At 43.0% G+C, this 22,188-nt stretch overlaps 1 protein-coding gene and 1 pseudogene across 2 annotated transcripts in view; one reads left to right on the top strand and one right to left on the bottom strand.

The window, feature by feature from the left end:
• The window catches only part of FRAS1 (Fraser extracellular matrix complex subunit 1), a 443,799-nt gene that overhangs the window by 200,956 nt on the left and 220,655 nt on the right, over positions 1 to 22,188 (bottom strand). Inside the window, 4 exon segments of the mRNA XM_082464007.1 lie at positions 2,156 to 2,332; positions 3,631 to 3,771; positions 5,330 to 5,470; positions 13,320 to 13,463. Coding sequence (XP_082320133.1) covers positions 2,156 to 2,332; positions 3,631 to 3,771; positions 5,330 to 5,470; positions 13,320 to 13,463 — 603 coding nt within the window.
• LOC309661460 (LIM/homeobox protein Lhx2 pseudogene) lies at positions 15,005 to 21,503 on the top strand (annotated as a pseudogene). The gene is made up of 2 exons: positions 15,005 to 15,034; positions 19,227 to 21,503. The product of its transcript is annotated as an LIM/homeobox protein Lhx2 pseudogene (transcript).

A 22,188-nucleotide genomic window follows, 5' to 3' on the forward strand; every position in this document is an offset into this window, starting at 1 on the left:
GCTGGTGTAGTGCCTGGATACTGGAGCCTGGCTGACTCAGGTCCCCACTGGACGCTACTCTGTACTGGCTACATGACACTGAGCAAGTTACAGCTTAACTTCTTCTAACCTAAGCTTCTTCACTGACGCCATAAGGCTGGTATCAGGACCTAGTGAAAAAAAAACAAATAAGGCACTTCTCACAGTGTCTGCATCATGGTGTGCACCAAATCAACAGGAATATTATTTTCTGGCTGAATAACCCTGGTTACTCTAATTTATATTAACAATTTAACTTTTAAAGTGTTCATTATTTTTGTTTCTCTTTTCTGATCCCTCTCTAAATTCCCTATTTTTCATTTTTCAAAAAAATTTTTATTTATTTATTTATTTTTGGCTATGTTGGGTCTTCGTTTACTGTGCGAGGGCTTTCTCCAGTTGCGGCAAGCGGGGGCCACTCTTCATCGCGGTGCGCGGGCCTCTCACTATCGCGGCCTCTCTTGTTGCAGAGCACAGGCTCCAGACGCACAGGCTCAGTAGTTGTGGTGCACGGACCTAGTTGCTCCGCTGCATGTGGGATCTTCCCAGACCAGGGCTCGAACCCGTGTCCCCTGCATTGGCAGGCGGATTCTTAACCACTGCGCCACCAGGGAAGTCCCCCTATTTTTCATTTTTAATAAAGTGATCAAAATCATAGGAGGAGGGTAACCTCTCTGAGTAGCCTGGGAAGATTTCTTCTTATTTCTCCTAGGCTCAGAAGGGAAGGCTTTGTGGTGTGTGCTTTGGAAAGGCATTGGGACTCTTAGTGACAAAGATTCCCGTATTTTGTAAGTGGTTGCGGAAACAGAGCCACGAGAGTTTAAGGGACCATGGAAAGTTTGGGCAATGCATATATGGGTGGAAACCAGCATGTCTGGGGACTAGAGACCCTCCCCGAATTTTAGACACCATGTAAAACCCCTGGAGCCTGGTGCATCCCAGGGAGCAGCGGGTTACTGTTATAATGTTTGTGAATACCTGAGTATATGGACCGAAATTTATACCAAGTGATCATGGCGGCTTTACAATTTATCAAGCACTTTCACACTCTGCACCTCCTTTGATCCTGGCAAAAAGCTTGTGTGAAAGATAATTATCCCTATTCTAATGCTGTGGATGCAAAGTCTCAGACAGCTTAAGTGTGTTGCCTGGGGTCTCTGTATTCCAATTATGCATATTTCTACTATGCAGTATAACTCACCGTGTCCAAAATCTTTTACCCTAACCTTGAAATCCAGCATTTCCATGTGGGAGTACATTCCAATGTAAAATTGAAGCCACTTTAAATTTTAAGCTTGTAATACAAAATTGAGTCTGCAGTATGCTTACAGTTATGTTGCAAAAATAAAAACTCAACGCGTACAGGAAAAAAGACTCAGATATGTTATAGCAAAAAGGTAAAGGCAACTGGGTTTAGCTGGTAGATGGTGGGCAGATTACTTTTTTACCTTTTTCTACATTCAAAATTTCCCTTAATGAACATATGTTTACAGTGAAAAATATAAGTAGAATTTTTTTCCAAGTAGCTTGAGAGTTAAAAATGTCATCCAACAGCAAGGAAGGTTCTTGTAGGAGCAGAGGGGGGGCCTCCCCTACCTCCCAAGAAATTATATGTATCTCCCCTTCATCTCATCTTCAACCACTTATAGATGACCCAGCTCTGAGTCAAATTATTCAGGATGGCATCAATTCTCTGTAGATGATATGCCAAAATGATGGCAGGAATCACTTCTAAATTTTGACAGAAGTCCAGATTTTGCTCTGAAGAGACCAATTCATATTCAGAGTAGCAAATTAGAACAAATAATAAACGTGATTCTACAATGAGCTCCGGGTCTGTCTCGGTTACTCATACTGTCTCTGAAAGAATTCCCACCGGGAATTTCTGAGAGTGTAACTCTGGGGACAGTGGGGTAAAAGCAACTAGCTCTTTAAGATCACCTATTATTCACAAAGGGAAGGAGGACATCAGTGGGGGCCACTCTTTTGCACGTCGGTCTTCTGTTCCATCCACAAGCATCCAGGAACCACTGTAATGGGAAAGCCAAGATCTTCTGGCTTTGGTCCCACCTCACAGGATCCCTCAAGAGGTAAGCCCAGAAGCTACCTAACATTTCCTCAAATCAGGCTTACTCACCTTCACACAGCCCAGTGTTCTCCAAGTAAAACTGGGCTCTGCACTGGGACAGACACTCGCCAGAGGTGATGTTTGCCCCAGAGAGCTGCTCAATGTGCAGTCCTTCCTCTGGCTTCTTACACTGGGTGCAGTGAGAGCGCTCTGGACCCACACAAGTCAGGCAAGAGGAATGACAGCCTGCCAAGAGGAATAAAATGCAGGAAAAATCCAAGGATCAGATACATGTTACAACCAAGGGGAGTCCCTGATTAAGTCAAAATCACTCAGAAAAGTGCACCAGATACATCTCTTCAGGAAACTGTTTTTCTAATGTTCTATACAAAGCCCAAGGTGATAATAACAATATCTGTGAGAGGCCAAATGCGGGTGATGTTAACTAGTAACATTTCTCAGGTCCTGGAAGGGCTGCCAGGCTATATCATGGGGGTAAAAAAAAAAAGCAAACTGGACAATATTGGCTTGGTTCTCCAGAGATTCACATACAGTGGATGACGATTTAACATTACAGCCTCAGTTTTCATGGGAGATTTTAAGAAGCATTCCTATAAGGTCCGTTACTGTATTTTGTGCAAAAATGGTAGTTGTGTTACTGTCCATTATGGCATCCATCACCCACTATAGAGGGGTCCAGGCAACAAATTCATCTTAGAATTTATGTGAGGAAAGGCTGCTTTTCTAGACAAGGAAGAGGCCCCTTTAGAGCAGCAACAAGCATTTGACAATCCATCACAGTTTCTGGTTTTCCTTGGCTACTGGTGAAAATCAGAGCCAAAGAGAGTACTCGAAATCTCTCCTGCCCACATTCTGATATAATGAACTCTACTGTCCTTTAAAAGATTCTCTAAATTTTCTTTTTCAGAATATTTATTGCAGCATCCCTGTTTTAAATATATTTTTCTTGTAACTATTCTCACATTCTTTTCCAAGGTGCCCTATGTATAAATAAACAGAAATTAACCTTACTTAATTAAAGTGTTTGCTCCCAATGTTCTAGTTTCAAAAGGCTCAAATGAGACTGTCCTTCCAATGAGCCCAAAGCCTTTTTGGCAAACAGCTATTGAAGATTTTCCATTTTACTCAACCCAGAGGCATTGCTAGTAACTTTCAGTTTCCTCAACAGTATCATTAACAAAAAGAAGTTCTCCAGGGAAAAACAAAATGAAGACTAAGAAAAACATTAGCAATGGTCCGAGAACAGAAAAAGAAGGAAATAAGAGTTGGGTTGTTTTAATGTACCACGGTAAAGGGAATGACATTCCTCTCAAGAATGGCCAGAAAAATCATACCCTTTTGAGTGTCTTCACAAATATTCAAATGTGATTTTTCAGATTATCCCTTGGTAATGAAAAAAAGCATATAATGCATACATAACCATACAGGATACACTAGAGGAAAAGTTGCCCCAAAAAGTAACTTATATCTAATGTCCTTGTGACGGGAAAGTCTCTCAAGAATGATGATGACGCCAGTGATACCTTTGCAGACCCCGTGGTCAGGGTAGAAGCCCTCTCCACAGTTGGGCAGACAGTGGCCTTGGCGCAGGGCCTGGGGGTAGATGCAGGCCGTACAGTGAGAGGCTGAGGGTCCTGAGCAGCTGGCACAAGAGTTGTGACAAACTGAGGAAGAGAGGAAGAGGGGAACACAATGAGACCGAGGTGACTAGGGCGCCTACTTCTTGGCCAGGCTCCTTATGTGCTAGGAAGCCCTCTCATCTATCACTCAATCCCCCTTCAGCTGTTGCACAAAATCAAGAGATACATGTGTTTGAAGGTGGTTATAGCACCAGAACTGCCCACATTGCCCCCTTATCCATCTCTCACCATGTTCTATCAATTATTTATTAGCTACCCTTTATTTATGTTTGTATTAAGTGTTTTATACGTATTGCCACTTTTAACCTTCATAGCAACGTTATGAGGTAGGTATTATTAACCCCATTTTACAGATGAGAAAACCGAGGTCTTGGGGAGTTAAAAAATTTACCCAAGATCACAGGGTTAATTAGTAGCAGAGCTGGGATTCAGCCCTAGGTCTGTCCGAACCTAAAACTCCCATGTGAACAGGGAAGAGGGGAAAGTTCATGATCTGGATATTGGGAGCACTGGGATTTTGACAGGCCTATCCCCTAACTTGTGCCCTTAGCCAAGTCTGGGTCTCCCCCAGCCTAGTTTCTTTGGCATATGTATGGCAAGAGGTTGGACTAAATGGTCATTTAAGACACTTACAACTGGACATTTTAGGATTCTAAGTAAGAATTATATTAAAGAATCTGACCACTATATATGGCAATGTCAGGCATGCAGCTCTGCTGCTTTTGTCCTGGTTGGTAACAGTGGGACATCTCTGGCTCCAAGAGACAGATGGTACCATGCTGTCCTAAGGGATAGGAGTGAGATACTGCAAGAAGGCTCTGGAGGACCATGGTCAGGAGCTGGGAGAGGGGAGTGCAGGGACAGGATCAGACCGTTGAGGGCAGGATATTGAGGAAAAGGGATGAACACTGTATAAGTAAAGAGGTTGGCAAACAAACAGGAGGTTAATAAGACAAGGTTGTGGGACAGGTCTAAATATCCTGCCAACAGGTGGAAGTAAGAATACGTGTGTTTGTTTTGGAGAAGAAGGGCAATCAAGGTGTCCTAGGCAGCAATAAGTTCCCATCTCAAATGGGAAGGTTTCGTAGTTTAAGTTGTATAAATCTGAAAGAAACACTATATAAATAGCACATAAAACCAAATTTTTAATAGGTACACACTTTAGCTTTATAATCTACCAAACTTGATTTACTTTTTTAATTTTATTTTTGTGGTGTGCTGTAGTTGCCAAAAATATGTGTTTATAAATGCCATCTATGGAATGATTCTGTCACACCTACAACCTGAGTTAGTGATGGTTTATAAGTACACAAGGATGGTGTAAAGATCTTGAAGATGTTCTTGGCATTTCAAAAAGATCCAATGATCTCTAATGATGAGATCACTGGAGATCTAATGTGTACCAGATACACATAGGTTCTATAAGGAAAAGATATTCCTTTTAACTTGCCATTTTTCCATCATGCACACAAACTTCCAAATGAGCAGCATATAGCACCATCTATAATCAAACATGTATTAAATACTTTTTTGATGATGATTATGATGATGATGACGATGATAACAATTGCCCACGTCTTACCTTTACATCTGCCAGTGGCATCAGCATAGTACCCACCAGGACATTCAGAAATGCATTTCCCATCATGCAACACGGTCTTCTCAGCACAGGTAAGACATCTGGGACTATTGGGGCCACAACTCTCACAGGATTGATCACAAGCTAAGGGGGAGGAAAATCCATCAAAGAAAATCAATAGTGAGCAAAGGGAGCAGTGAAAGTCTATTCTTTACAACGTCCATAGCTGGTATCAACATAGTAATCACATTCTTTGGCTGCTCAGCTAAGTTCTATTTCCTTGATTCCAACATTTCTGTTTTCACAGTTGAAGGAGAAACAAATAATTATTCATTAAACTAAGCATAACAAATACTTTGAGGCCCACCTACCAGTGTAACCAATTTAATATGGGACTTAAAGTCAAAACAGCTGGACTTTCCTGGTGGCACAGTGGTTAAGAGTCCGCCTGCCAATACAGAGGACATGGGTTCGAGCCCTGGTCTGGGAAGATCCCACATGCCGCGGAGCAACTAAGCCTGTGTGCCACAACTACTAAACCTGCACTCTAGAGCTCACGAGCCACAACTGCTGAAGCCCGTGCACCTAGAGCCTGTGCTCCTCAACAAGAGAAGCCACCACAATGAAAAGCCTGCGCACCGCAACAAAGAGTAGCCCCCGCTCGCCGCAACTAGAGAAAGCCCGCAAGCAGCAACAAAGACCCAATGCAGCCAAAAATTTAAAATATAAATAAATAAATAACTTTATTTTTAAAAAAAAGTCAAAACAGCCTTGGCGGTAGGGTTGCCAGATTTAGCAAATAAAAATGCTTAGTTAAATTTGAATTTCCAGATAAATAATGAATACTTCTTTAGTTTAAGTTTGTCCCAAATATTTCATCCTATGTTTTATCTGACAACCCTGGTTGGAGAGAGAATTCAGGAATTCAGAGTTCTACTAAGCAAGGTCATGCTACAAAATTTGGTTGAAATCATTGAACTTCACACAGCCTTCCAGGATCTCCTCGTTCACTTATCCATTCATTTAGCCCCCAAAACATTTCTTAAGCTCTGTGTCAAGTACTGAGCCAGGTGGTAAAGACGCAAAACCCACATCAACTTGGTCTCTGCTTTAAGGGGCTTGTTAAGTCTGCCAGAGGGAGATAAACATATCTAATATTAGCAATATTAAACATATCACTCAGATTGGTCTGTATAGACACAATAAAAATTTCAACAGAATGTGTGTGGGGTAGGAGGTATGAAAGGTTAAGAAAGGATTCATAGAAGAAATGACCCTTGAGCATTGTCTTGGAAAGCGAGTCAGAGCATGCCAAGCTGATGGGAATGTACTCCCGGCTGAAGCCGTGAGGCGAGTACAGGCCCAGAGCTTGGGAAATCCTGGTAAACAGCAGTTCATTCCGCTGGAAAAGTGGGAAGGGCCAGATTATGGTAACCTGGATGCCAAACTCTATAGTCTAGATTCTCATCCTATGAAAGACGTCCGTAGCCCCTACACAGATTTAAACAAGGTAAAAATATGGCTAAGTTTGTGTATAAGGAAGATCACTTTGGCTTTAGTTCGGAGACAGTTTGGAGGGGTGAGGAAGGAGAGTTGGGGGCCTTGCTGGAATAGCGTGGCAATGCTCACAGAACAAGATGACTGGGAGGTGAATCAAGGCTGTGAATGAGGTGATGGATTTGAGAGCTGTGTAGGTGAAAGTGTCTCAGATGGCTGCCTGGGGTCTGGCATGGAGACGAGTGATGCCACTCAAGGAACACAGAAAGGAGAGCGGGGGATTACGACAGACTCAGTTTGGGATACGCGCAGTCCAATAAACGGCCTGATTTAGAGTTCTGGGACTCAGGGGAGAGGCTTGGGGGTCATCACATAGAGGTTGCTGAAATCAGAAATTAGTTGATTTATTCAGTAAAAGCATGAAGGATAAGAAAGAAGTAGTCAAGGATCTGGAGAGCTCCAAAATTTACTGAAGAAGGAAAAAAACTAGCAAAGGTAACTAAGAAGAAATGATCCAAAGGTAGGAGAGAAAACAGGAGTGTGGTGGCTGAGAATCCAAGAAAGGAAGAAGTTTCGAGAAGGAAGACATTAACAGTACAGAGAGGATGAATAAAGACTGAAGAGGGTTCACTTCACTTAGAAATTGGGACACGAGTGACCTGTGCCATAACCATTTCAGTGGAGTCATCAGACAGAATGAAAGTGAAGGCCATGATTATAAACTGTTCCTTTAAAGGCTCCTGGCTGTGAATGGAAGGGTATAGAGGGGAAATAACTAGAAAAATAGTACAGATGAACCTATTTCCAGGGCAGGAATAGAGATGTAGAGAACGGATGTGTGGACACAGAATGGGAAAGGGAGGGTGGGATGAACTGGGAGATTAGGTTTGACATAAATACACTATCATGTGAAAAATAGATAGCTGTATAGCTCAGGGAGCTCAGCTCTGTGCTCTGTGATGACCTAGATGGGTGGGATGGCGGGGCGGAGAGAGGTCCGAGAGGGAGGGGATATATATATACATATAGCTGATTCACTTCATTGTACACCAGAAACTAGCACAACATTGTAAAGCAATTATACTCCAATTTAAAAAAAGGGGGGGGGGGTGGTTAAGGGGATGTATTGTCTCTCCAATACTGTAAAAGCCCAAAGCAAATATAGACCTCGGGAAAGGTTTTTAAAAAGAGAAGAGGTAGAATAATTGTTGAAAGCATATCTAGGAGAAAAAAGGGGAGTTACATTCGAAAGTACAGATGGAGAGATTAGTCTTGAACAGAACAGAGAAAGTCCTTTTCTGAGTAGAAAAGGGAGGTGAGGGTGAATGCAGCTGCAGGTAAGTCTATGATTCAATCTATTCCATACTCACTGGCTAAATTCTTTAAAAACAAGCAAAACAAACTTCTTCTCGCTATCAGAGAATCAGTGTTTTAGGAATAGAGAACTACTGAGATTTATTCTGTCTGTTCTCTTAATCCACCTACACCATACTAACCTCCTGAAAAAGATTTCAAGAACTTGAGAAAAAGGATGGCAATTGATGGGGCCAAATGTTCCACCCTGCATCCTAGAGGATTCAGCATCTCTCTAGAAGCACACGTGTAAGGCAAGATAATCTTCAGTAAATGGACAAAGGCAGCGGCCTTCATATCAGAGAAAAAGAAAATCATCCCCTCAACGCATAGCTGGAGCAAAGAAGCAAAAATGAATCTAAAAAGCGTTCTTCTCTCCTACCCTCCAAAAACTTCTGAAGCTTCTATTCTAGAACTGACATATCCACAGAACTGAATAATCTACAAGCTAAGTGGATTTTCCCAGAAATAAAGAATTGCAGAAATTTTTTAAAACTTGGAATTGCCCAACAATAAAAACATTACAGATCGAATGTTTTAGGATACACCTAAAGTAATACTTGGTGTATAATTTGTAAATTTAAATAAAATTATTAGGAAGATGTCATTTCTCCCCAAACTAGTCTATAACTTCAATACAATATTAATAAAACTTCCAGTTGAATTTTATTCGTAATTCAATAAACACTCTGAAGTTCATGAATAGTTAACTTTAAAAATGAAGATGAAAGAAAGGGAGAATTTGCCCAATCAGACACTGAGACATACTGCAAAGCAATAGAAATTAAGGGACAAAACAAAACAAAGCAAAACAATGTGATAGTGGTACAAGAACAGAAATTTGGACTACTCAAACAGCTCAGAGACAGACCTATGTCCATACGGAAATTTAATATCCAATAAGGATCAATGGAGAAGGTTAGATTGAATCACTAAATGATGCTGGGAAAACTGGATCATGAAATGGAGAAAAAATCAAACTGGATCACTACTTAAACTCATATACAGAAGTGGACTCCAGATGGATCAACAACCTACATAAAGAAAAAACTGTGAAATTAATAGAATTTCTTCTATTAATTGTAGTATAATTTCTTTGTGAAATTGAGCAGGGTGGGTCTTAAAAAAATTCAAAAGCAAAATGTTAAAGTGAAAAATGATGAATTAGAGATTTCTGTTCAACAAAGGGCACCACATTAAAGGTTAAAAGGTAACGAAATGGGAAAATGTTTGCATATTTATAACTGACAGAGTTAATATCTATAAGGTGCAAGGAATTCCATAAGATCAACAATAAAAAGGTAGCAAGGCCTATGAAACAATAGGAAAAACATATCAAAAAGCAATTTATCAAAGAGGAAACACAAAAGTCCAACAGGAGTTGAAGATATTCTCAAACTCATTAATAATCAGAAAAATGCAAATTAAAATAGGATGTCCCTGTATACCTATTGACCAGAAAAAAACCTGAAGTTTGATAATGTCAAATGGTGGCAAGGATGTAGAGATGAAAGAGCCCTTATGCTTGGGAGTGTAGATGCTGGTGAGCTACCTGGCACTACTTATCACATAAAGAAAATGCAGAGTCAACAATTAAAGAATCAATTTAAACTAAAAAAAAAAAAAAAAGAAAGAAATCAACAGTTCTGCTCTCAGGTTATCCATCCATCCCAGGGAACCTCCCACCCAGTTCATCAAAGGACATATTGGAGGTTGTTCACCGGTGCTCCCTAGTGATGGTGTCCAGATGGAAAGAAGTGAGGGATCCCATCCCTGCGAGAGCAGATGGGAGAGCTGTAGGGGATGAAGACCAGGAAGGACTATGCAGCAGTGAGAAACAAAGGGCTAGATGATATAGCAACTGGGTGAATCTGAAAAACATACTGCTGAATGAAAAAAGAACAGCATGAACTCTATAACGTGGTATCATTTAAGAAAAACATACATATACTCACTGAAAACAATACCCATTTTACATGAGCCCATAAAAACAAGAAGATAAAAAAAATTAAAATAGTTGCCTAGGTGAGGAAGGGAAATCGGTATAAAAGGAAGGAAAGAGAAAAAAAGGAGAGGGGGAAGGAAGAGAGTGAGAATGGCTAACAGAAACCTCTGAACTTGTTGATTTATTGTGTTCGCTAGAGTCCGAAAAGCCCTTCATAATAGCTCAAGTACTTACATGACTAAAGAATGGGAGGTTTTGTCCTTTGAATTTCCCCATGCCTTATATCTAATATTTGTAAAACTCAAAGCATGTACCACAGACAAACCTGGTGGTTGTAAATTCTTTCAGCCAGGGCATAGCACCATTTATAACAGGTTGTGCTGGATTTTTCTCAGCACTCAACTTTGAGATTTCTACAGATATGGGTTGCTTGGTTATAAATTATTAAACCAACACCAGCTGGTCTTTATCTCGAATAGTACTAATCTGAATTGAAAGTAAGTTGGCATTATCAGCGTCTTAATTAACATTCCGATACCAATCAGAGACTTGGTACACTGTTGCTTTAGAAAATATTTATATGAACCTTTCTGAAGGCATTTGATACAAACTTAGAGAACTCGAACAATTTTATGAAAAGTTTAAACTCCAGCCTTGTCTATCAAAAGGGCCACTGGTCAATGCCAATGGCATCACAAAGTCTTGTATCTGCTAAGCATATGGCAGGCATTCAGTAATTACCTATTGATCAATTGACTGGTTGGCTGACTAATGTCAACAATGGTCCATCCTCCTGTTTGAAAGTTCTCTTTCTGCTTTGTTTCAAAATGTATACAGATAGCATTTCAGATGTATACTCTCTCCCTAAGCCACCTGTTCAGTAGTCTTTTTTAAAAATTCTTCCAGTCTGCAAGGAGACCTGGCTTTCTTCACTCAACCTCTCTGCCCAAGTAGACTCCCACCCCTCACCGCCTCAGGCTCACACTAACCATCCCTCCTTTTACATACACGCATCCCTAGCAAAAGTTGCTTTCTCATTCCAGATAATATTGTCTCAGTAGCAGGTCCGTGTCACCACTCCTTGTCAGTGACAGTAGCCAGCCTCCTTGGGGAGTTAAAGGGTAAATGCCTTCAGGCCTTTAAGTTAGTGCAAATATGACATCTGCTGACCTATAGAGAATACATCTGGCTTAATTGAGCAGGAAAGTGATGTTGGCAGAAAAAGATTAAAATGCTCAGGGTAATGGCAGCCTGCCTTTCTTTCCTTGTTCTCTCCTGAATCCACACAAAAGCCACCTGTGACTTGTCCATATTGAGTGAGACTTCTCACACCAGCGATGCTGATGGATCCCTGCACCGCTTTAAGCAAGCAGCTGCCAGGGGGTCTCTCTCTTCCCTAGGACAAGTGGATTTGTCAGGTCCCAAAGATCATCTCATTTGTGCTGTTGCCCTGCTCAGCAAACAAAATGAGGGCAATAACTCAAGAAAGTTTTTATGGGCTACACATTTTTTATTGACTTAGTGGACTCATTTATAAAAAAAAAGTCATCAGGCCTTTCAACAGGTATGGCCATCACGATAAACTGTATTCAAACCTTTCATTCACCGTCAGGTGCCTACCTGTGGACCTGGCAATGTCCACAGGGGTAGCCGGCTGATCTAAAGACTGATAGGAAGACAAGGAGGAAGGGGGAGAAGAGGATCAAGGGAGAGGAGAAGGAGAAGGAGAAGAGAGGGGAAAATGGGCAGAGGTGCATAAGGAGGTATCACATTACAGGGAGCTGTAGAGCAGCGACGAGGCAGTTAAGACCTAAACCCAGAAGACCTAGCATGCATTCCAACTCTGCCCCTTATTAGCTACGTGACCTTAGGCAGGTTTCTTAACCTCTCTGTTTCTTCATCTGAAAAATGAGGATGGTAATAACTACCTCACGAAATTGTGAGGATTAAACACTAAATACATAGCACTTACTCCGTGCCAGGCACTGTGCTCAGTGCCTTGCATACGTTAACTCAGTCCTTGAAACAGCCTTCTGAGCTGGGTGTGTGTTAGTTTCCCATTGCTGCTGTAACAAATGACCACAAACTCAGTGGCTTAAAACAACACAAATTTATTATCATACAGCTTAAGAGGTCAGAAGTCCCAAAATCAAAGCATTGGCAGGACTGCATTCCTTCTGGAAGCTCTGGCGGGGGGGGGGGGGGGGGGGGGGGCGGGGGGGGCGGGATCCATTTCCTTGTCTTTTTCCAGGTTCTATAGGCTGCCTGCATGCTCATGGCCCCTCCCTGGTATCACTCTGACCTCTGCTCCTGTTTCAGATCTCCTTTTCTGACTCTGATCCTCCTGCCTCCCTCATATAAGGACCCCTGTGATTACGCTGGCCCACTCAGATAATCCAGGATAATCTCCCCCATCTCAAGAGCCTTACCTTAATCACACCTACAAAGTCTCTTTTGTCATCTGAGGCAGTGTATTCACAGATGCCGTGACTACGACGTGGGCATCTCTGAGGAACCGTTATTCTGTCTACCACGAGTACTACTATTGTTCTCATTTTACAAATGGGAAACTGACACAGGAAGAGATTAAGTAACTTGCCCAAGGTCATGCTCCACACACACCCCCCGCCCCCCCCCCCGCCCCCATACGTTCCTGCCTCTCAACTGGTTAATGTTTAGAAAGCACCTGGGACAGTGCTTAGCACAGGAAGCACTATGCTGGGTTAACTCTTATTGTCTGTAATGGTGTTAAAGGTAGAATAGACAATAACTGCTTCAGCTTTAATTCAGTGGCACCAACACCGAAGGTAGGTTGGCCCTTGGCTGGCCTAAGAGTGTCTTGTCCCCATGCATATTTGGAAGGCAGTCTGGTGTTGATGAAGAGTTTGGCATTTGGAGCAAGGAAGCCCCACTCCTCTCCTTCCAGCTGTGGGCCTGGAGCAAGCAGCCTGAGCCTCGTGGTCTTCAGATACAGGACGAGGCTACAGAGAGCTCCCAACCTAACAAGTAGTTGCAGGCAAAGGTATTAATGGGGATTCTGTCAGTGGAAAAGAAACATGTTTCGTAAGCTGCTAAAACACCGTCAATCTTACCAGCATTTGCATAAAAGAAACACTGATTTTTGGTGCTATGATTTGAATGAAACAAGGGAGGCTGGAAGAGGAAAAACTGCTTTGGCCTGCAAAACCGGACACTTACCACTGCAGGTCCCCTGCTTGTTGTAAAACCCGTCACCACAGCTGCTCTCACAGCCGCCCTCTCTCAGCACTTGGAAGGGGTCTCTGCAGGCCAAGCAGTGCTTCTCTGTGGGACCCCAGCAGGCCGCACAGGACTCGTGGCAGGCTGCAGGAACAAAAGACGGCAGAAGGGACTAGTTGCTATTTTTCTTCAAAGGCTTTAGGATTTATAAGGAGGATTTTCACTCCTTCACTATGCACATACCTGCACCACAGGAGAAAAAAAACACCCCCCCCTCAAAAAACCCCCCTATTTCTGTTGGCCAGAAGTACAACTTCCATAAATTACTGCTAAGAGAATTGGAACAGGAAATCAAAGGCTGTTGAGTAATGGGAATCACAGGGCAGGGAATCATAATTTCTAGACAAATATGGTCTGTCTAATGAAATCAGATGGCCCTCCATCACCTTGCCTTTTGTAACCACACAACAAAGTGTCAACTAGATAATTGCTCTTAACCTCCAACACATGGAGAATCAGTTAAGGAGGGATGCCATGTACTCTAGTCCTTGATTAGACCTTGAAAGACCCGGTGCTGCTTGATTTCTATTGCTCTTTCCCTCCCTTTCCATCTCTCCCCCTGCCCCCACCCCATCCTTCTGTCCTCCCTCACAACTCTTAGAACTCAGCCTCTGGTCCCCCCCCCACCGGCAGTAGCATCTGCTCTAAACATATATCTTGAGGACTCGCAAAGCCTGATTTTCTCTTCTACCTTAGGTTTCTAACTATATGTTGTTTCCAGACCAAAGTTGTTCCTTTAAGACTTGAACATTTCCCCCTCTTCCGGCATTTGATTTTTTTTTTTTTTATTACTATTCATGCTTGCTCTTCACCTTAGCAGGTCTATAAAGAGACGCGTATTCTGAATGATTGAATATATTCGGATCTGGTAAACTGTCTGTATGGCTAACCCCACCCATGCTTCTGATTTTCAAAATGTTTGCTTCACAATGGAACATAACCTATTTTTCAGAGGTATTCATTCTGACCAGAATTGGCAGGGAGAATGCTTTTGCTGGTCACAAGTGACTTGGGAACTATACCTAAGTAACTTGATTAGGGATCCATTTGGAATCAGAAGAAAGGACGCCTGCATGGCACATCTCAAGATCCAATCCTCTCCTCTCAGTTCTAAACTGCACAGGAAGGCCTTCTTTCCAGACAAATTTTCTCCTCAACAAATTCAGAGATGATCGCAAATTGTGTCAAGTGCTAGGAAGAGCTCTTCGATAAAGAATAACAGTAGCGCAAGTGGAAGGGACTGACTTTAGGAAGACCTAAAGGATGAGACGTGGCCAGCCAAAGGGAGAACCAGAGAGCAGCACGAACAAAGTTCTTGAGAAGGGAAGGCGCCTGGGGGCTCAAGGAACTGGAGGCTCCTCTTGTGACTGGACCTGGTGGACATAGCGGGGCACCGTGGGAAACAGAGGGCACAGTGGCCTGATTCATGGCTGGAGGGGTGGGCAGGGGCCCTATGAAACTTGACCTTGGAGACCATGGAAAGAAATTAGGATTTTTATCCTAACTGCAACGTGAGTCGTGAATGGGCTTAAATAGGATAGACACAAGCCCCGATTTAGATTTTTTAAAAGCCCTCTCTGGTTGCCATGTAGAGAGGGTTTAAGGACTTGCATGCCGGCAGGGAGATGAGTGTGGAGTCGACTGCTCTGGTCCAGGTAAGAGATGACAATGGCAGGTGGAAAGCAGAGACGGACAAAGTTTATTTAGTCTGGTTCCCTTGCTAGACCATAACGTTCTTGAGGGCAGAGTCCATATCTCTTCTGTTAACTCTGCCAAGCACACTGCTGGGTGCTCTACAAACTCCACTTACATTTAACACCTTATTTACAAGTGGTACATGAGAACAGTGTTTGTGTTGAGATAAGCCACCAACACTACATTAAAACTAAATATGTGGATGCAAAGATCCCAGTAACAAATTCCACCCTGAATGCACATGAAATGTGCCTGTCATTCATTTAGTCAACTACTCTTCCAATACTCATTACAGTCACTATCTGAAGTGTCTATCAGTGTTAAGTGCCTCTGCCTTACTGAGGAAATGGAGTTGATTCAAAGCCATCACCTAAACAAACAAGCAGACAAACAAACAAAAACCCAACTGCATTTCTAAGAAGACATGCCAGGCGTATCTGTCTATCAATGTTCCACAGAAGCACCTACCACATGCGTGGTGCAGGGCTAGCCTGTGGGGCTTTCCCAGCTGCCACAGGTGAGCCAGGGCCCCGGGGAGTAAGTGCCCGAGGGGATGATGGGGAGTGAGGCAAAAAAGACAACAGGGATCAGATCACGAGTTATCAGGCAGGCAGGGGATTTCATCCTGTAAAAGTTTTAATCAGGGCAGTGGAATTGATCAGTTTTGCTTTTTAGAGCATTTAACAGATACTCAGCTGCACTGGCGGTTAACATAGTAAAAATACTTCCAAGCTGCTTGGTAAATGGCTGTCATCCTGGCCCCCTCCCTGATACTCTGGCCGCAGCCCTGGGAACGGCGGCAGACACCATGCTCCAACAACAAAAGGTCTGACACAGGAGAGGGTCTCGGGACTCCCCTCCTTCCAACCGATCGGATCTGTGCCATACTGCTTGTTAAATATTTTTAATATTACCCCTGGTGCTGCCAATCAGAATGGGGGTCAAAGGATGAGCAGGATAGAGGCTACAGACTTAGGGGGCACTCAGACCCATCACAAACGGAGCCCTACTTAGCATTCCAGCCCTACCTTCTGCTACCTCCCCCTCATCTACACCAGTTCTACGGAGCACGGTGCTCTAAGCATGCCATGTGACTGATCAAGGGTTCTGGATGCCCCGCCCAGGACTGACCCAGCCAGCAATGCCTCTGGCTCCTTCCACAGCCTCTGTAATCCTGTTTACACCTGAGAGGCCTCCTAAGTTGTCACTACTTCTGTGAAGCTTTGCTGAACTTGTCCAGACAAAGTCAGGCGCTCCTTCCTCTATGTTCCTGCAGCACTTTGTATGTGCCTCTCATGCTATTTATCCTACTGTACTAATGATTCAGTTACAAATTAATCCCATTCAGTGGAATGTAATATCCTCCAAAACAGGGGCTATGTTTTAGTCATCTTAAACCCCCAGTATTCAGATTGATGCCTGGTATAAAGTCAGTATTCATTAAATGCATGTTAAGTGAACGCACAGCAGATTTTTTTCATTGGTTATGGGGGATTCATCCTATCAGTTTTTACCTTCTGTATGGAAACAGCTAAGCATGCGGTCAGAATCTAAAGTTATGATAAGATAGATACATTCAGAGCTGTAAAATTTACCTAATAAATACTGGAGTCCAGATCTGCTTATGATGACAAATATTTATGCTGCATCTACATTGAGTACCAAATGTGATGCTGGGCCTTCTCTTTTTTCCATCTCGAATAAAAGGCATGTTCCATGGCCGGGCAGGACAGCAGAAGGGATTTTTATTTCAACACAGGACTATGCTGAGCTGTCACTTCTTTTCTTTCTTTCTTTCTTTTTTTTTTGAGCTGTCATTTCTTATAATGACATACTCCCACTGTGTTTTGCAATTGATTTCTAATTTCTAACACTGAACATATGCTACCGCAGATAATCTCTTCTTGCAGGCTTATTTTACATGGGGCTTTTATTACATTTGGGTTATTATGAAAAATAAAAGGTCAGTCCCTGACTTTTCACCATAATTTCTCTTAGTGATACATTTCAGCTCACCCAGGGTTTGAAGTGTATATTGTGAAAATTGCGGCAATACGTTAAAACAGAGGACAAATAAGATAAAGCCATTGTCTTATCTCACATGCAGTAGATAATTTATTTAGGAAAGTCCCTGATTTTTCTGGAGCATGACAAGACATGTGTTGGCTTGCTGAGCAATTCACTTCAAAATGAAAAGGAATGAATTACTCTTCTTTTGGCAACTCTATATTGAAATCCTACTCTAAAAATAACAAACTTCTTTTCATACTTGATAATTTTGAAATAGAAGATTGCTATAAAAAAAATTTAACCTGTGCTACTCGAAGAATAAAATGCAGCCCTTTTCCAAGGAAGTGTTAAAAGCACTTCCTATGAACCACTTCTTATTTTCCAGGAAGCCTTCCCAGATCCCAGGCAATAGACACAGATTCTCATGGGCTGAGCCTTCAGTTCAAACTGAAGGAGCCTCGGATCCTTGCCTTTTCCATGGTCTTTTGGAATAAGTTTCCCTTCCATTACCAGGGAATTAGCACACTTGATCATCAGGCCCTTCTAGTCATCAGTGAGGCTGTAGTTCAGATTTCCAAACTGCCAAGTTTTCACTCTCAACTACACAAAGCAGCCCAAACTCCAGACACAAGCAAGCACATCATACACAAGGCAAATTCCGTCATTATCCATGTCGTGGCAACTGCTATCATTCATATCTCACAAATGACTAGGAAGGACTTGCCAAGTTTTAAAGTATTATCAGGAGACAGTGAGTAAATTTCTAACAAGAAGTTCTTGTTGGATGAAAAAAATATCTATTTAAACTCAACTTCACTGTTCCTTGCTTTCCTAATCTGTAAAGTGGGAATAATAATATTTGTTGTACTTAACTCATGGGGATATGGCGAGATGACATATTTGAGAAAGCAGAGAATGTTGTATGTGATCATATGAGTGGCACACCCTATGAGGCCTAACAAATCTTGTTTCAGGTGGCATCAAAAGCAAAGCAATTATTTAGGGAGCAAATTAAAATGTAACGCAAGACAGAAGGGGTAAGGATGAAAAAGACTGTGGGAAAGGAAGGTTCACTTAGAAAGGGAGTGAAGGGAAGTAACAGAATCAGCAGGGATTCTTCCAGCAGTTACATAAAGGGGCTCCAGCCTTTCCCAGAGGTCTCATACCCTAGAGCTCTTTCCTTGTAATTGCTACAAAACATCAACAAAAGCCCTTTGGAAAGTGACTGAGAATAGCTCTGTGAAGCACAAGGCCAAGCCGAGATGCTGGGCAGACTATGTTCCCCTCCCCTCATAACAGCCGCACCTGAGACCAAGGCTACTAGCCTAAGAAGCACAGATGCCAGACAAATCTAAAAGTGAAGTGCATCTGAGTCATCATCGTTTTTGATCCTTTTACTCCCATCTGTTTCTGTCCCCTACCAGGCTGGTCTCTGCCGTCAACCTTCCTCCCTGTGCCAACAGAAGCTTTTACACTTGACATTGGAATGCCCGGTCTCTACATGTTCTGAAAACCGGTATGTACTTGAGGGAGTTCATAATAGAAAAATAAAAACACATGAAAAACCCACGGAGCAACTAAGCCCATGTGCCACAACTACTGAGCCTGCGCTCTAAAGCCCACGAGCCACAACTACTGAGCCCCTGTGCCACAACTACTGAAGCCCGCGCGCCTAGAGCCCGTGCTCCGCAACAAGAGAAGCCACTGCAATGAGAAGCCCACGCACCGCAACAAAGAGTAGCCCCCGCTCGCCGCAACTAGAGAAAGCCCACGTGCAGCAACAAAGACCCAACGCAGCCAAAAATAAAAATAAATAAACTTATAAAAAACAACAACAACACATGAAAAACATCTTCAGCCTCATGAATAGGCGGAGATATGCAAATTACACAGGAGAACAGCAACTAGATGCAATGGATTGGATGTACATATAGCAACATGTATGCATCTTAATAACAGTGCTTAGTGAGGGAAACAAAGGAAAAGAATGGTTCATCCTTTATAACAAATGTACCACTCTGATGTAGGATGTTGATAATAGGGGAGGCTGAGCATGTGTTGGGGCAGGGAGTATATGGGAAATCTCTGCACTTTCCTTTTAATTTTGCTGTGAACCTAAAATGGCTCTAAAATTTTTTTAAGTCTTTAAAATTTAAAAAAGGGAGGCGGAGGAGCCGTGCCCCCGGCCCCGCCGGTCCCCCCGCGATACTGTTCCACAGTCGGTCGGGCCCCGAGGTGCATGGGGTCATCGAAGAGATGGACCGCAGGGCCAAGAGTGAGGCTCCCGCCATCAGCTCCGCCATCGACCACGGCGACACGGAGACGACCATGCAGTGACCATCAGCAGTGACCGCGCTGCACCCTGCGCCGGCTGCGGGGTTAAGATCTCCGACCGCTACTACCTGCTGGCGGTGGACACTCAGTGGCACGTGCGCTGCCTCAAGCGCTGCGAGTGCAAGCTCAACCTGGAGTCGGAGCTCACCTGTTTCAGCAAGGATGGAAGTATCTACTGCAAGGAAGACTACTACAGGAGGTTCTCCGTGCAGCGCTGCGCCCGCTGCCACCTAGGCATCGCAGCCTCAGAGATGGTGATGCGAGCTTGAACTTGGTTTATCACCTCAACTGCTTCACGTGCACTACGTGTAACAAGATGCTGACCACGGGGGACCACTTCCGCATGAAGGACAGACTGGTCTACCGCCGCTTGCACTTCGAGGCGCTGATGCAGGGCGAGTGCCCCGCGCACTTCAACCACGCCGACGTGGCCAAGAGCGCAGGGTTGGGTGCAGCAGGGGCCAACCCTCTTGGTCTTCCCTACTACAATAGTGTAGGCACGGGGCAGAAGGGGCGGCCGAGGAAGAGCAAGAGCCTCGGGCCCGGGGCGGCCCTGGCGACCTACAACGCTGCACTGAGCTGGAACAGGAACGATATGGAGCTCCTGGACCGCGACCAGCTGTACCCGAGCAGCCGGAAGACGAAGTGCATGCGCAACTCCTTCAAGCACCACCAGCTTCGGACCGTGAAGTCTTTGCCATTAACCACAACCCCGACGCCAAGGACTTGAAGCAGCTCGCGCAAAAGACGGGCCTCACCAAGCGGGTCCTCCAGGTCTCGTCTCAGAACGCCCAGGCCAAGTTCAGGCGCAACCTCGTATGGCGGGAAAACACGGGCGTGGACAAGTCAACAGAGGCGGTGCTGCAGACGGGGACGCCACAGGGGCCGGCCTCGGACCTGTCCAAGGCCTCGCTCAGCCACCCCAGGACGCCCACCACCCTCACAGACCTGACCAGCCCCACAGACCGTGAGGTCCGTCTTAACTTCTGGGCCTGGCAACCTGGAGGACCACGAACCTCACAGCCCCTCGCAAACGGCTCTTAACCAACCTTTTCTAATGAGTCTCAGCCCCTTGCCCCCGCCCCACAATTGATTTAAAAAAGAAACTATCTTTAGTTGAATTCCAAGTGTATTTTATTTTTTTGCACGCATAAAATAAAGCATTTATTTGATTATGGATTACAGCTTGCCAAGGTTTGGAGTCAATTACAAAAAAAAAAAAAAAAAATCCAAACTGAAAAAAATAAAAACAACAGAGCTTTGGAGAAATAATATAACGTAACCTACTTACTTAAAAATACAAACACAAATAAAAAAGTCCACCAAATTTCTTAAATCGTTACATTTTTGTTTGCTTTAGTTGATATAATTCCAAAAAGAAAAAATAGGTAACGTAAGCCCAGTTAATATACGTGTTATCTTTCAGGAATTGTATAAAGAAAGATTTGTGGCAAAGATAATCACTAACGGTTGACTTTACTGGAAAAACTAATTTTGAAGTAGGTCAGGAATGCCTCCAAAGCAGTAGATACACTTAAAAACATCCAACCCGTCAACTGCAAATCGAGTAACAGTGTTAATCCTGCAAAATTTTTTCACTGTCACTCTGAAGTGAACTAAGAAGAACCAGGAAAAGAGTCAGTGCTGGGAAAACTATAAATTGCTTTCAGGATTTATATTCTCCCATCCTTCTAAAAGTAGCATTTAATAAAACAAGCTGGTTCTTACTCCAATTCAATCATTATGGAAGAGATAATACCAAACCCAATTTGCTATTATTTCTTTACTGAGTTTTAAGCACCTTTCAACCTTAGAACGAGAGTCTTATTATCAAAAAAAGGTATTTACCTATAAGCCTGATAAGTATTATGAATTTTTTTAATTTTTGTCTTTTTTTAAAACTTTTTTTTCTTTTTATTATTGTTTGGCCCAAGCAACTGGATGATGGTGCCGTTTATTTATTGATTGATTTATGATTGAATTTTACTTATTTATTTTTTTATACAGCAGGTTCTTATTAGTTATCCATTTTATACATATTAGTGTATACATGTCAATCCCAATCTCCCAATTCATCCCACCCCCACCCCCACCATCACCCCCCCACCACAACTTTCCCCCCTTGGTGTCCATACGTTTGTTCTCTACATCTGTGTCTCTAGTTCTGCCCTGCAAACCGGTTCATCTGTACCATTTTTCTAGGTTCCACATATATGCATTAATATACGATATTTGTTTTTCTCTTTCTGACTTACTTCACTCTGTATGACAGTCTCTAGATCCATCCACGTCTCTACAAATGACTCAAATTCGTTCCTTTTTATGGTTGAGTAATATTCCATTGTATATATGTACCACCACTTCTTTATCCATTTATCTGTCAAAAGGCAGTTAGGCTGCTTCCATGACCTGACTATTGTAAATAGTGCTGCAATGAACATTGGGGTGCATGTGTCTTTTTGAATTATGGTTTTCTCTGGGTATATGCCCAGTAGTGGGATTGCTGGGTCATATGGTAATTCTATTTTTAGTTTTTAAAGGAACCTCCATACTGTTCTCCATAGTGGCTGTATCCATTTACATTCCCACCAACAGTGCAATAGGGTTCCCTTTTCTCCAAACCCTCTCCAGCATTTATTGTTTGTAGATTTTCTGATGATGCCCATTCTAACTGGTGTGAGGTGATACCTCATTGTAGTTGTGATTTGCATTTCTCTAATAATTAGTGATGTTGAGCATCTTTTCATGTGCTTCTTGGCCATCTGTATGT

This window comes from Balaenoptera physalus, assembly GCF_965194825.1.
Source record: "Balaenoptera physalus genome assembly, chromosome: 5".
Taxonomy (NCBI): Eukaryota; Metazoa; Chordata; class Mammalia; order Artiodactyla; family Balaenopteridae; genus Balaenoptera; species Balaenoptera physalus.